Raw genomic sequence first — 17051 nt, forward strand, 5'->3', positions numbered from 1 at the left:
AACTTTGAAATGGAAAAAGGCAATTGGTTTTGGCCGTGCCTCTAGCGACTCAAAAACAATAGTATTGGCTATTATTGGTGCCAAAATATCAACCGATACCCCTGATATCGGCAGATACCGATGTGGCTCAGCCCTAATATATATACACAATACATACATAAAATCTCATAAACATTGAAGGAAACAGAAGAGACTTACCATACAATTTCAGAATGCAAAATATAGAAACTTTAAATTTTGTGTCTTAAGTGTTTACCATGTCTTTCAATTTTTATTTACATGCCCTCCACAACCTGCCCCTCTATCTGTCTGTGTGTGTGTGTGTTTTTTTTTTGTAGGTCAATTATGTCTCCTCAATACTGAAAGCATATGAATTTTCACGAAGGAAGAAAAAGCATGCAGGTATATTTAACAAATCTGGGTATTTGGATTTCACAATGTATCAGTTTTCTGATAACGAATAAAATTTTATATTTAATAACCATGTTATCCAATATTTCATAGGCACTCTAAGTGCACAAATCTTTGAAGGGATTGCCATTTTTTACATTTAAAATTAATGATAATCACACAAAATTATAGTAAACAAAATTTTATTTCCCTATTTGTTTTTGTTTAAACAACATTTCACATTATCTGCACACAGGTAAATATTATTAAGAACAAAAACTCTTTGCCTATTCAATGTGTTAGGACAAAACACAACTCATTCTTTTTACAAAAATACATTACTTCTGCTGACAATTCTCTGCTTTTGTAATTATAATCAGGCAATACATACATAAAAAATAAAACTTGCTGCTTTGTGATATTATGAAACAGAAATAACTACATTCCAAATATGATACTCTCAATTTTACAATTAATTGGAGATCAGTAAAACCCAAACAAAACATGGTAAAAAATAAACTTTCATTTTCCTTCTAAAAAACAAGGAGGAATGTTTGAAAAGTTCTTGTCTTGACAATGAGCTTCAACAATTTTCAGTGTTTCAAACCCATTGTCTATAAATTTTTCTATGAGAATACAAATGAAATTACGGTTTCAAGCAATTAAGGTCTCCATAAAGAAGACAATGTTACAGCTCACAACAGTCATGGCTGCCAATCCTCTGCAAGATGAAATATGTGATAAAGAGTCCAAATGGACTTTTTAAATTTTGAAAACTCACTTATTGGTGATCATAGAATTTCACTGTTCTTTCTAGAAACTAGTTACAACAGCACTGTATTGTCTGATCATTTCAAGCATTCATTCATGCAAAGATCGACACACTATATTCTTCTAACAATTCGTGATTTTGGGACTTTTATAGATGAAACTATGTAAATTAATCTAAACCTACAATTCCTCCCTTTCAGATATTTGCAAAAGAAAATTACTCAATGCTTGCTTCTATATGTAACAAATAACAAGTAAAAATAATTCATTATTCAAAATTCATGGTATTGTGCCATGTTGCGAATAAAGTACAAGTGAGTGGTGGATCCAATTGTATGTTCCTCAATTTTACATTTTCCTGTATTATACATTTAAATTGCATGGTCTTAATAAACCAACATGTTATTAAATTTTCCATTATTATACATTTTTCTGAGTGTTCTCCTGAAAAATATAAAATTGAGGTTCCACTTTACAAGCATTGAGTTTCTTTCAAGCAAAATGAAGTACATGCATAAAAGTTGGAATTTATACACTATCTAGCTCAAAACAATGACTTCCTTATATTACAATTAATGAAAGCTGCAAATGCTTCCAGAAATAATACTTAAAACAATATTTAAACAATGGATGTTACAAAAATAGTACAATGCCTTCTATAAAATGCACCCAAAAATGTGATTTTCATTATTCCATCTTTGCGTGAAAGGCACCCACCCATTGATGACGTACCTCATCATTAGTTGACGAGCAGTCTACTAGGCACAGGGGCACAGACATTCTTGGCTTCTGAACAAATTTCCAAAACAATGCATAGCAGCTGCTTTCAGCTGTAGTATGTGCTTAGTGTTTGCAACTAAATCTATAAATCTAAAAGTTGAAGACTGAAATTCTTACTTTGAAATAGAAAAACTTTTTTTTACGTAACATTTCCAATGGATTATTTGTGTGTGCACAATGAATATGGTGACAAAAACCCTTACACACTTCTAGAAATACAAGTAACATCTTCATCAGTTGGATTTATTACTTGAAGAACAACACATTAATTACAATTATAATTAGTATTAGGTAAAGATGCACTACGTCAATTCTGGTAAACAGATTCTTGCTTAGGCAATGGCAAAAGGCAACAATTACTATTAATTAACTATGATGAGGAGATTTCATCGAGTTATGAAGAAAATTCCATGCCTTCGAGAAAATAATATTAACATAATAATCAGCTTTAAAAAGCTTGACTTATCTGCTTCTAATCTTTCGTCACTATGCTGCAAACATTTTAAAAAAATAAAAAAAGAATTTCCGATTAATTTTAATGGAAATTTTGAACATGAAACTGGAATAACAGAAGACATTCCGGCATAAATGAGAAGTCCTCCTGTGATCGATTCCATTTCATTTGATGCTTCATACGTGCTTCAGAAGCAGAATAAACTTACATTCTTCTCCAGATTTTATCAATGACTCCCATGATAACAGAATAATTGTAGACTTTCAACTGCAATATCATAAGTGCAGGGGCAAGTTTTCCCATTATGCCGTTTGCTTAAGAGTGCCCAGGAAATGAAGTAACAGTTCAACAAATACCGAAACCTGTAACTTATCACTGCTGAGCTACGTTACTGTTCTCAAGATAAGAACACTTGCGTCACTCGGTTCTCCTGTTGTGGCCTACACTATTTATGCTTAATGATAGTATCTTTACGTGTGCCATTTAAAAAATAACACAAATTGTGAATTAAGTAATGTAGTTTAAAAAAACTATACTATTGGCATCAACAGGAAAAGGTAAATGAAGTACAATCAAAACTGGTAATAATATTACACCTAAATCTTTTGTTTTTCCTCACAGCTTTAACGAATATGCATGGCTCTTTCACAACAACAACAATTTGAGAAAGACGAGAGGAAATAGAAAAGTGTAGCTGCTCCTTTGATATTGTTAATCCCAATGTGAACACGACTGCAAAGACACACAGACAATGCCACCCTCTAAAAGTAATTTATTGCTTAAATATTATCCTTCACGACTCTGATGCTCAACACAATGCCTCTCCTGCCAGTCTTTTACTGAAAAGAAAAAAAAAAACTCCATGAAACACAACTAAACAGTGTACTCATTAAAATCAGAAAATTTATATTTCTTTTCCACTGTTAGAAGATCAAAAACTTTCAACTGCAGACATAAAAGTTTCTCAATTGATTAATGTAAGTACAATGGAATCCTGATTTTACGTTCCCAGATTTTACATTTTCCCACATTATATATTCAATCTTGATGTTATAAAATTTTCCTCGATTTTTCATTTTCCTACATTTTAAGTTTTTTTCAGCTTGGTCCCCTGAAAAACGTAAAATCGTCGTTCCACTGTATAGCTTTCGTGGGTAATGTGGAACTTCGATAGTAAGTTTTTCAATGGACTGTGATTGAGAAACTTGCGTGGAACTTTTATAACATTTTGCTTCAATGGGACCAGAAAGATAAAAGGTGTAAGCTAGGAACATAAAATCACGGTTCCACTCCATTTAACCAGTGGAAAAATTAGAACAAAGTACATTTGTCAACAAAGCCAAGTGATTGTCTTGATGGAAGTGCAAATTCTTGGATCTACGAGGGGGTGCTGAAAAGTTCGTAGCCCAACCCAGAAGGAGTGCACGTGGAATGATGAAACTTTACAGTTTTAAAGAACATATCTTGGTATGTACACATGCAAATTTTCATATTAATAACTGAATTGGTATTGTGGTTTTCAGGCCCCGGAACTGATCATGTGTGCCCAGCCAGCGATTTTCACAAACATCGAGATCAGAGCCGTCATCAAATTTTTGTTCCACCAAGGAAAGTCGTCAAAGCAAATTCATGAGGAAATCAGTGGAACACTACGGGACTCTCCTCCATCATATGCAGTTGTGAAGAAGTGGGTGGCACATTTTAAACGTGGCGATTTTTCAACAGATGATGCTCCACGTGCAGGAAGATCAAAAACAGTGACTGTCTCCAAAATCGTGGATGAAATTCATGACCTTATTCTTGAAAATCGCAGAATCTCAGCAAAACGTGTGGCAGAGATTATGGGCATTTCTCGGGAACGCGTTGGTACCATAATTCATAATGACTTGGACATGCGCAAGCTCTCGGCAAAATGGGTTCCCAAAAATCTGTCAGCAGATCAAAAGCGTGAAAGAGTGAGGACATCAAGGGAAGTCATTGCCCATTTTGAACGCAATGCCGATCAATTTCTGTCACGAATATTAACCATGGATGAAACATGGTTGTACCATTACGATCCTGAAACGAAACAACAGTCAATGGAGTGGCGGCACTCAGGTTCCCCTTGCCCCAAGAAGTTCAAGATGCAGAAGTCAGCTGGAAAGTGTTTGAAACATTCTTCTGGGATAAGGATGGAGTCGTACTCGTAGACTACCTGCCCAAGGTCCAGACATTTAATGCAGAGTATTACTCTGCATTACTCACAAAATTGGAAGACAAATTGAAAGTGCAACGCCGCGGAAAAATGAAAAAAGTTATTCTGTTCCTGCTGGACAATGCCCCTGTCCATCGAGCACTGCAAACACAACTCACATTGCATGATCTAGGGTTTCAATGTCTAGATCATCCCCCTTATACCCCAAATCTAGCTCCGTCAGACTATTTCGTATTCCCCAAACTCAAACAACACTTGAAAGGACGCCATTTTGGATCTGATAATGAGGTGATAAGCGCTACGGAACAGTGATGTGTGGAACAACCTTCAGAATTTTTTTCACTGGTCTGCAAAAATTGGAGCACCATGCAAGGAAGTGTATTGCACTTCGGGGGGAGTATGTACAATAACTGTAAAATTTCATCATTCCACGTGCACTCCTTCTGGGTTGGGCTACGAACTTTTCAGCACCCCCTCGTACTGTCTTTCTTGACGAATGTAAAAAGTTCACAAACCATTTGCATGCCAAAGTTGTTTTAAGTTCACTTTACATTGTTTGTGCACAGACAAGCTATGTTCAGTAGCTCACACTAATCAACACCAAAATTAAGGGAGTAGATGCCATAATGCATTTCTTTTTGGTGTGTGAACTAAACATGGGCAATGACACCATATATGGGTCCCATTGCTGAAACACCTAGTATTCAATGGGTACAAATGGTACAGCAGTACAGTAGTTATGCACAACACCTAACAGCTTGCAGCAAAAGATACAAATTGGATGCACGCCAAGCAGTAAATCAACATGTCCTATGTGGGTGATGGCATAGCCAAAGTTATAATTTTTCATAATTAGCTTTTGGAAAATTACATACTTGCTCTACGTTCACTAATGTTTTTTTCATACTTGAAACAAGCAAGTGTTAATACAGAAGGTCGATCCGCGTATATGTGTCCGATTTTGGACTAGCACTTACCTTATGAAAATCCACGGGACCACCATTGGTTGGCCTCAATGTGATCACCGTGTCTCTTGGCAATAGCCCTGCACCGTAACTTCCATTGTAGAAGGCTACGATGAAGTACAGGAAGTGGAATCTTCTGCCATTCCTCTCGACAGGCTTTCCACAGGTCCCGGAGAGTGGTGACACGATGAGAGGAAAGTGCCCGTTTCAGTAGACCAAACACACAGAAATTCATTGGACTCGCATCCGGTGACTTCACCAGTATATCGTGAAATGGAATACCCTGAATGCTGATGTCTGTCACCATATGTGGCAGAAAGTTCTTGGTAGAACGAGATGTATGTGATGAGACCTTACACCGATAGGCCTCACTGAGGTAATGTTCACGGCTTTTAAATTCTTCCGGAGGTTTAATTTCTCACACAGGGTGTGGTTCACAGTTGACTGGGCCACGTGGAGTCGTGTGGCCATCACCCGTTGCGTCGGGAGGTTTCCTTTAGTGCCATTCGATGCAGCTTCCGAGACATGGGTGGCATCACTGCAGTGCACGCTCCCTTCCTCGTCCCCCTGGTGGGCGACTGAATAGCTGGAACCTCATGGTTTTTATGCCGCTTGATTATGTTCTTGATGGTCGTTGAACCCAAGGCACATCCATGTTCTTTGCACTGTTTCTCAATTTTTGACACCGAATATTTGGCGTGGAAATGTGCAACTACGTACCCTTCTCAAAAACTGTTCACCTGTGGAGCTATGATGCACACAACACACACTCGTGATAGTGCCATGATACTACAGGCTCTAACCGTCCTCCCATGCTTTTAACCACTTGGATCGGTCGATTCTGTGCACAGGGGTGACGGTTCAAAATCGGACACATATACGCGGATCAACCTTCTGTATAAGGTAATAACGCAAATTTGTTTTTATGCACATCTTTTGAGTAAACAAAAACCATCCTCCAAATGTAACATTTGTACTACAGAGAAATATGGACAGCACAAACCTTGACATTCACGGCCACAATAAAACCTTGGGTTTTTCCACGAAGCCTCTTTGCACTTGGCACACTTCTTGTACGTCCGAGGATTGGGCTCCTGAACTTTACACGATGCACATTCTGTAACAGACAAATTGCACATGCATCTATATTAATACAGCGGAAACTTGATATTATGTGTTTCAGGGTATCGAGAAAATGGGGGCAAATGTAGAACCATAGAATACAAAATGAGGGTTACATTTAATTAAACAGAGAAAAATAAGTGATTTCACCACAAATTGTACATTTATTTAAAAATGCTGAAATGTACATTTATTTTACAGATGGGACAGATTAATCGGTACTCTATTGATCAGCCGATACAGGCATCAAGGACGTACTTAGGGGGAGGGGGGTTCCAGGGGGTCTGGACCTCCCCAAAGACTTACTAAGTACTGAAATTAATGAAATAATACAATAACTAAAATTAAATATTATATAATTAAATAATGGAAATATACTTGTTTAAATCGAGCATTATTTATGTCCACAAAGCTAACTGGAAGACCAAGAATTATAGTGGTATCATACGACTTTGAATGACAGTACCTAAGAAGAGTTATGCAATATCTATTACTACTTATAATAGTATGCATAAAATATTGCCAAGAACTTTACTTTTTGCCAACTGGATCTAACATCCTGCTCTGATATTCAATAAATATTCAATTCTTTATCTATCTGACATTAATTTTTTTACAAATTTTGCCAATCTTAGCTATATGTAAGGTGGTTAATGAATACGTGCCGCTATATCACTATCCTTATGCAGTGTTTTTACCTATTCATGTAATAAAATATATTAATTAATTTGTATATTTTAATTCATACTATTATTAATTATAATTATTTTGATTTATATTATTATTATTATGAGCCACTTGGTTTGGACCCCCACTGAAATATATTTCTAGATAAGTGTCTGACAGGCATATCAGTGTATTGGTAAATTACCAATAATTTTACTGATCCGATATATCCATAAATACCTATGATTTAGTGCAATATTTTGCCATTTTGTTATAATGTTTATGGATATAAACATGTAATTTCCATTCATTATTTTTAAAAAAAATAATATATGTCTAAAAGTACAGCTCCTTTTGTATTGCATCACCTTGTAACATGCATTTCTTAAAGAGATCAATGAACCACTCAGGTTCTTCAAGGACCATTTGGAAGTTTATATCGGATCGGTAGAATATTGGTTATCGGTAGGGCTCAGAAATTGATGAAAAAAAATCATATTTTCTTCTGAGCCTTGAAAACAATGCTAAACCAGATATCAGTCCATTTCCTATAAGTTAGAACCAGAAAACATTGTTTTCATTTTGCATTTTTCAGCCTTTTTGGCATTTAGGTCATTTTTCAGTATTTTATGCCATCTTTATTGCATTTTTCTTCATTTTTGAGGTTTATTTTTCTCCCCTGCTGTTTCATGAATTTTAAATGCATTGGCTAGCAAAATTTATGAATTTAAATTTCCTGACAATGGTCTTTTTAACAAGTTTGCCATATGGTCAATGGAAATGCACAATATTATTTTTAATTGAAAGTTTGGCAATGGATTAAATAATTAATTGTGGTACATTTATTATTCCTCCAGCACTTAGAACACTTTGTGTGAAGCCTACTGTGAGGTTCCCTTGCTGGCCACTAGAATCACTTTAATCTTTGCTTTTAGTCACAATATAAAAAAAATATCATCTGATGTACTCGTAACCCTATTTTATATTAATGGTTCCACTTAGGCCTATTTTATATTTATTGGATATGTATTCCATTATTTATTGTATATTGTTTCATATTATTTTTTTTAATTGGGCTAATCGGGATCTAACAAAATATTGGAGAAAAATTAAAAATCGAACAAAAAAAAAGTTTTTTTGAGGATACATCCTATATGGATATGGGTTTATACGCCTTTTTTTGGCTTTCCTTGGTACAAGTGTATTGTTTGCTATTTGGTGCCTGAGGTTTTTTTTTTCTCGAAGGTGGGGGAGGTTGTGGTGAATCGGGACTTGTTTATCCCGTTTCGCCACATTCTTCGGCCCACCCTGTATAGAGGAATTAGACCGATGCGTGGGATTGTGAGTTCGCGGAGAAACTTCGTTTGTTTTCCCAAGAAACCTGAGGGCGACGAGACTGCCATCTAGCGAGCTTCTCGGGGTAGAAGTTTTTTCCTTGTTCGGAAAACCAGTGTTCTCTCCGGGCCGATTCCGATAACAGCAACTCCAGCAACGGTGTTCCACGGCGTGATAGCTGGCTGAGTCAAAGTGGCGTGACTCAGCTCTTATCTTCCGGTACACCTGTGAGCCTTGACTAGAACGTGGAAACCTTGCGGATATGAAGTTAAGTATTATTACAAGAATGGTTTATTTTATCCCGTTACCTTAATAGACATTTTTTTTTTTACTTAAAATTTTTTGGGGAAAACATCGTAACTTCATTTTTTTTTTTTTTTTTTGATAATAATTTCCTATCGCCGGGGTCTAATTCCTCTAAAGTATATATGTAGTCAAAAAGAAGGAATGATCATGGACTTAGTTTTGGTAGCATAAGTGATGTAGAGATAGTGGGAATCCAAAGTAAAAATGAATCGATGACGTGGATCGTCATTGTAAAAAATGTTTTTGTGAAAATCTGTCAAGAAGGAGGGGTAATTGGTAACTGTTTTTTTCTGGTAAGAAACGACTTATTTAAATGAGAACACGTTGTTAATACAGTTGTAAGAAATCAAATACTCTGCACTTGTTAAGCAAAATAAAAAGTATTTTGAGAAAATATCTAACCTTACTATTCATGTAATTACGCAAAGCGCTGGGCGCTCCTTAAGATAAGTTCACCCCTTCCAGTATAATTTCTTGCATAGCAGATTTATTATATTTTTTTTTTTTTGGCAAAGGGCCACAAAAAAAGGGGTTGTATTTTTTTGTTGCTCATATACACGTCAGTTCGTCGGGAGTGGGACTAGACGAGCCCGCTATAAAACTCCGGACCAGCTGGCGGTATATGCGAGATCTTGGAGCGACGCACTATTTAATACCAAAAAAAATAAAACTGGGATTAGTAGTTTTGACTTGTGCCCATTTTGATTGTCAGATCCTTTTGGTTTTCTCCCTACAGCACCGCAGCCACCCGTGATTGAGAAACTTAATATATATATATATATATTGTAAGTATTTTCTTTTGTGGAGGGCGTGTGTTATTTTTTTTATTACAGGGAGATAGCCAGGGAAAAAAAAGCACGTACTTCCAAATAAATAATGGGTTGCGACGGATTGTTCCAAACAACATCGAAATTGAGCAAGACGTCACAATATACAAAGGTCAACTCTTTAAAATTGTTCAATGTATAATATGATGTCATACTTGGTATTTTGTATCAACATTAAAAAAATGGTAATTGTAATCATTAGATAAGTATATTGTGATATACATAGTAAAATAGCTGTAACAGAGCAAATATGTACATTTACTACAGAAACATTCAAGCTGTTAAGCACTTATGGACAAAAATATAAAACAAAAACAATTGAAGATAACACATACTAAAAAATCTGGCTTGAACTAGTTACTCTGATACTAGTTGTCTGTGACTTTAGAGGAATCTCATGATGGATGGGACATAAGTAAAAATGTAACTATTGGTGAAGGATTGATATTTGTATAAATCTTGATATTTTGAAAGATTATACTTTGCAAGTTAATCTTTAATAGTTTGTTTAAACTATATAGAGACATTTTGTTCATAACAGAATCTTGAAAATGCTTTTATAATGGCATAATCTTTAAAGAAGATTTGGAACTTGTGAAAAGGTGAAAAGTGCCAAGTTTAAAAATTGGAAGCAGGAAATTATTATCTGCTTGAATCTGCATTATCAAGCTAGTAGATGAATAATGCATTACCTCAAATGAATGTTTTGAGAAATAAGACAAAGTGAGAGAAATATCTTCTGCATTTTGGATGTGAATTAACCATATGTGGAGTTTTAAAAATTGAAGAATGGAAGCCATCTTGTAAACCTGGTTGAAGAAATTGACATATTGAGTATACTCAGGTGTAGAACTGATGCATGCCAAAATATTAAGAAAAGACTTACTCTACCTCACAAGGAGATAATAAAGAAATATTTTCTTCATATAAATAACATTTATATGTTATAAATGTTCTTGTAAACAAATGCATAATTTGATGCTCTTGTAACTTTTGTTATTTCTAGTTTTTTATCAATATAATAATTATAAAAATATTTATTATTGTTTGAACATAAACACTATTCATCAGCATATGTAAGCTGGTATTCCTTTTCAACATATATCCTTAGCTTCCTACTGAGCTATAACATTGATTTGAATTTTTGACAGGTATATACATAAAATGATGTGCCAATCAAGACTTCATATTTAACCGAGGACATTTATCAAAGTGATTGATTAGTGAGATAGATTAGACTGAATTGTCTTCTCGATATTTAGTCTCACTTTCTTCTCTTTTCATCACGTTCCATCGTCATAGCACCTCAAGTTCAACAAACACAGGATCCAAAAAAGTTTCAGTTAGGCACACATCACACACCCTAATCAACACCAAAATCAAAGACACGCATGCAATTATGCACTTTCTGCACGAGCTGAATATCGACAGCGGTCAGGCTCATCATGTTTGGCTCCCGCTATTACAACAGCTCAAACCCAGCACGCACAGCGATGAAATGGCTACACCAGTACCCCTGTGGTAGTTGAGGAAACAACAACAGGAACCGGAAGTCAACCTAACAGTAAAGCATAGAGTTCCCAAGTGGATGGTGGCAGAGGCCACTGAAATTAATAGAACATTTACAAGTAAATTTCGCAGATTTTCAAGTGTTGGAAATATATCCCTGTCTCACGTGGGTGATCTCTGCTATAAATTATGCTTTCTGAATACTTACTTCTTAGCTCAGCTTTCTTCTGTGGCTCATTGCTTGCGGCAGATTCTGGGATAGTGTGGATGGTAACTGCAGGCTTCATCTTCCTCCTAGCTTTGTTTCTCTTCGCTTGTAATGCACGTGCTATCTTCGAAGCAGCTAGGAATTCTGCGGAAAAGAAATATAACAGTTTTCTGGAGTTAAGCTTAAAATATTAATTGGTTCTCTTTTACAGGGTGTCTAACAAAATAACAAATCCAAAATTCTTGACTTTTTCATGACCTTTCTTTCCTTTTTCTTGATCTTTTCCCCCCTTTTCTTAACATTATTTACTTAGGTATATTTGCAAAATTAAGAAAATATATATTTTCATTCAATTAAAAACCCCTACCACAAGGTTGGTTAAGATGAAAACTGAAGCTGTACTTTAACAAGAGATTTTGACTTGCTATAATTATTAATGCATGTAAAAATTAATGCTTCTGTCTTCATCCTGGGTGGGGAATGGCTGGCCACATTACTTTAATGTTCTTACAAAACTCCACTCATACAAGAATGTGATTCTTAAGAAACAAATTGAACAAATGTTAACCACAATTCAATACAAATTTAGATTCCCAAATATTCAATTTTTATCAAATCAGTGTACAGGTATGTAACAGTGTAAATTCACTGTACTGTGAAAAATTCTTGACCAAAAGCATAATTTCTTGACTTTTTCTTGACACCCTGTTTCATTGGTAAAATTATCAATATTTTTGTCTAAATTTTTAAGTCCAATTATGTACAGATAGGCTAATTGGTACTGTACCTACAGTTCAGAAATGGATCTAAGCCACCGTGCAATGCAATGTGCTTCCACTGAGTATCAAACCCAGGACCCCTTGATTACAAGGTGATGACATTACCACTATGCTATCAGAGAGGCCTTTTCTCAGTATCTTTATTAATCTCATATATATCTATAAATAGCCTGTAATGTAATGCATTTTTCATTTTATTGTTATTTATATGAATATAAATACAAAACGCATATTTTTTTTTGATTTGTAAATTTGTAGTTTCTTTTTCAAAGTGAAGCACATAATAAATAGATTAATGAACTACTCAGGGATTCAAAAAATTTACAACTTTGTATTGGATGAGTTGAATAACAGATATTAGTAATGGTATGTTTTTTATCAGTAATTATCACCATTGGCAATAATTTCATTTTGGTCCATCCCTAATTTTAAAGCAAAATTCTCATAGACTGACATAGTTTAAGTGCAATGAAATCCTTAGAGCCATCTATATCTGTAACGTATTAAACGATATGCCATTTTTGGTAAGTTTACAAAACTAGGACCCTGAGTATCAGAATCAGTTTGCCGATATCATTACAGGCTCCAACATACCCATTTCAACTGATACTAGTGTATTATAAACTGGCTTTCTTACTGGCTTCAATGTGAACATATCAGGTGCAGCTACCGGTCACTAGAAACTCAATCCCCTACCTGGGAAGGAAATCTTCCTCAGAATTTCTCCGTACTTGTTACTGAAGAGCAACTTTGAATGCTTGCTCCATACAGGTTGATCCGTCAACCACTCGGGTAAAGTATTGCATAGAAGTCTGGGGAATTCCTTTAAATTAAAGCATATTCGACAAAGGGTTTCCTTGATCTCTTCCCGAGCTGCGCACCATGAAGGATACTGGATGTTAACATCTTGCCCTGATTGTCTTGCGGACTCTCCTCTAACAATAGTATCAACGTATATCTGAAAAATAAATTAAATATAGAATGGCAATATCTACGTGCGTAGTAGAGCTATGTACGTAAAATTCAAAGTTTCTATTGATTTTGTACAAATATTATGTGAAAAAAATATATTTTCTGATTATGCAACAGGTATTCTTATTCATGATGGTTGCGGTAAACGCGGTTTAAAATTACTTACGTGAAATTTAGAAAATTTCGCACTTCCGCATTGCACAATTTAATGGTTAAATTCTATTAATTTCGAAGATCCACTGTCTTCATTCACAAAAGGGTACGGTGACACCATAGTCATTTACAAACAGGAAGAGGACCTAACCCATCTTCTAACTGCCCTCAACAACATACACCCTAACATAAACTTCACCGTTGAAAGGGAACAAAATGGCCACCTCAACTTTCTCGACCTCAGCATCCGACGACACCAAGACAAATTCATCACATCCGTATACAGGAAACCAGGTTCGGGCACCCAGTACACCCATGCAAAATCCAACAACCCACCAAAACAGAAAGCTGGAGTATGGATGAACTTTTACAGAAGAGCCTTCACACACAGCTGCACAGAAGATGACCTCCATGATGAAATAGCATGCGTAACTGAAATAGGACTAAACAACGGTTACACCGAGCGCCAAGTATCCATGTGGTGTGCAAAAACAGAAGCCCAGCTCAGACACCCAAGAAACAGAGATAACCCAAACCAAAATCCTAAACCCAAATGGATCGCTTTTCCATACCACCCCACCACATCTGGCAAATTTGCCAAGGCCCTCAAACCTTTCAACATCAGAGTGGCACACAAACCCATATCCCAAATCGGAAGAGCACTACCCAACTTCAAGAGAGTTACCTACCCAAACTTGCATCCCCTGGTGTCTACAAGACCACATGCCAATGCCACAACACCTACATTGGCAGAACAATCCGCACTGTCCAAGAACGGATTAACGAACATGTAAAAGATGCCAAAAATGACACACCAAAATCAGGCCTCTCTCAACACCTCCAGTCCACTAACCACACCATCTCCTCCATATCCATACTTCGCCCAACCGGCTCTGTCATAGAAAACACTGTCAAAGAAACACATGCTATCATCCAACAGAAACCAGCACTGAACCTGGACAATGGACAGGCACACACGACTTGGCACCCTGTCCTCAGAAAGATCCCCGACCTGAAAAAGAAAAGATGTGGTGCACATACTCAACTCCCCTCTAGCCACGCAGGTAACAAGAACGGCACCTTGCCGAGCAGCACGGCCCAGCCCCCCAACCGGCAACGCCACCTGACAACAGGAAGCAGACGACGCAAACCAGGGTGCACACGCCAGCGCCGCTGAAAGGGAGAAATCGCAACTACCGCTGCCCGGGAACAAACAATGCAGTGACACGGTACCATCTCCGCTTCAAACCCCGTACCCTTTTGTGAATGAAGACAGTGGATCTTCGAAATTAATAGGATTTAACCATTAAATTGTGAAATGCATAAGTGCGAAATTTTCTAAATTTCATGTAAGTAAGGTATTCTTATATTCTGATATAATTTTGAATATTCTAAAGAAAACTCTGGTAAATTGATGCTTATAATTGCAGTGGCTCAGCCACTAATATTAATCAACATCTTGAAGAACTTGAAATTTTACAATTTTCAAGCATGAGTTTGAAAGAAGCTTCTCCACACTTACTATATCAGTGCACATTACGCTGACCTCCTCTTTGAGCATGATGGTGATACACTCTGGCATGATGCTGTGGAGACTCATAAGAAAGAGCTTCTTGAAGGTGGTGATGATTTGCTGGGCGTGGGCCACAGAACCAAAGCTCACAGTCTGCCGGAGATCAGAGTTGTAGGAAGGGACTTCCCAAGCTGAAAGAACAATGCACACAAAATTATTAAAAAGTACTTTTATAATTAATTTACTTCAATGTTTCAGATCTGTATGTGGATCCTTCCGCAGAGAATTCAAGGAAATAATACACATAAAAAAAATTAAAAAAGATTTTGAGAAGAATGATAAAATAAGAAGCCTGGATAGTGAAGAATGAAATATGGAACAGGGACGTACCTAAGAAATGCAAGAAGGTATTATGTAACACGTACTATGTACCAATAATTATGTACGGAGCAGAGACTTGGACAATGGCAGGGAGAGAGAGAAGAAAGATGCAGGCAGTGGAGATGAAATTTTTAAGGAGTATATTGGGGGAAAAATAGAAGGGGTAGAATAAAGAATGAGGAGACCAGACTGACAGTGGGGATGGTGAAGGTTCAGGACAGAATAGATGGTTGAAGAAAGACTACCAGTAAGAGCTTACAATGCACAAGGAGTGGGAGTAAGGCCAAAGAGGAGAGCAAGATGTCAGTGGAAAGAACAGATAGTGGAGAGTGGACAAGATTGGAACACCAAAGGAATGGTGGAAGACCAGAAGAAAATGAAGAGGCTTGACTTCTATGCCGACCCAGCCAGAGACAGAAAACTGCGAAAGATGATGATGATAGTGTAGAATGTAAAAGATGGCTAACCACGGGAATATGTCTTGTTTGTTGTGTCCTGATTCTAACAGTACACAAGGTTAACCTATGGGAAGGATTCCACTGAAAGGCTAAGGCTACGGCTAAGGAATTTAGGGGAAAGGGTAATGGGAAAACACGGTAATTCACTCCTGTTCACTCAGGGTCTTGGGCTCCACGTTAACCACCCTGTCATAGAGGATTATTAGAAAAAGTATTTTACAAATATTCCTGTTATTTGTTAATGTATAGGAGTGGGTGTGACTATGTTATGTGTATTCATTTATTTTATGTAAAAACTTTTGTATATAATCATTGTTCTTGTTAGCCAAGCTTTGCCATATTGAAGTTGTGTCCAGCAGCATCAAAAATTTGAACAACTGGACATTTCAAATGAGCCATTGTGTTTTTAAGAAGTTTGAAATTTTGACTGCATCACCTAGAAACAGGGAAGAGGATAAGAGACAAATGAGCTTCATCCATGACTCAATTTCTTCTTCTCCCTAACTAAAAATCACAGCAGTAGGCGGAGGGACAACACATGTTCTGCTTCCTCTGAAAATATTTGCTGTCACCCATCCACAGAACCAAGAAATAATTCCTTCAATATCATCTCATCATCATTCATCCACATACTCAAGATTAACCTAACAGGTAGCAAAAGTGACAAAAATAACGAAAATAAAAGTAGCTTCTACTTGTAAGGCAGAATCTGTTGCAATCAACTGATCACATGTGTTACGAAGATACCAAATGATTCAGGTTCATCATTAAAAAAATTGCAAGTTTATGTCAATGCTTTATCAGAATTGGCAAAAAATTCATATCAGCTCATCCTTACCCAGTTAGTTTGATGGAATTTCTAGGGCTGAGTCTTTGATTTGATTTAGTTTATTTTACTTCGCGTTTTGTGCCTCTTGGCTAATTTGCGAAGATGGGGATGAGTGATGAAATGATGAAATTGATGAATGGACATTCACAAACAACAAAGCCCGACCAGGATTCGAACCCGGGACCCTTGGCATCGCAGCACGATGTGCTAACCACTCGGCCACAGGGTCGGGCTAGGGCTGAGTCTATACCAATAACAATACTGTTACAGATTTCCACAGGTAAGAATGCTAATACTTGAAAGTTGAAGCAGGTAGTTCACAAAGGGTCCTAGGTTCAATACCCAGTGATTTGGATCCAACGTCAAACTGTAGATCCAGTCCCACTTAGCCTTTCTGTGCATAAAGTGGACTTAAAACAAATCAATCAATGAATCAAAA

At 36.6% G+C, this 17051-nt stretch overlaps 1 protein-coding gene across 3 annotated transcripts in view; it reads right to left on the reverse strand.

Annotated features, from left to right (window-relative positions):
• Positions 1–582: 582 nt before the first annotated feature.
• Positions 583–17051, reverse strand: part of LOC145997374 (uncharacterized) — a 71613-nt gene continuing 55144 nt past the window's right edge. For all 3 annotated transcript variants that reach the window (XM_083134344.1, XM_083134346.1, XM_083134347.1), the window contains exons 20-24: positions 14954–15135; positions 13003–13264; positions 11528–11671; positions 6558–6671; positions 583–3234 (exon numbers count right to left, since the gene is read on the reverse strand). In XM_083134344.1, coding sequence (XP_082990470.1) covers positions 3182–3234; positions 6558–6671; positions 11528–11671; positions 13003–13264; positions 14954–15135 — 755 coding nt within the window. In that variant the 3' untranslated portion in view covers positions 583–3181. The remainder of the gene's footprint in view (positions 3235–6557; positions 6672–11527; positions 11672–13002; positions 13265–14953; positions 15136–17051) is intronic.

The sequence above is a fragment of the Lepisma saccharinum genome, chromosome 13 (assembly GCF_977018435.1).
Source record: "Lepisma saccharinum chromosome 13, izLepSacc3.1, whole genome shotgun sequence".
Classification (NCBI taxonomy): Eukaryota; Metazoa; Arthropoda; class Insecta; order Zygentoma; family Lepismatidae; genus Lepisma; species Lepisma saccharinum.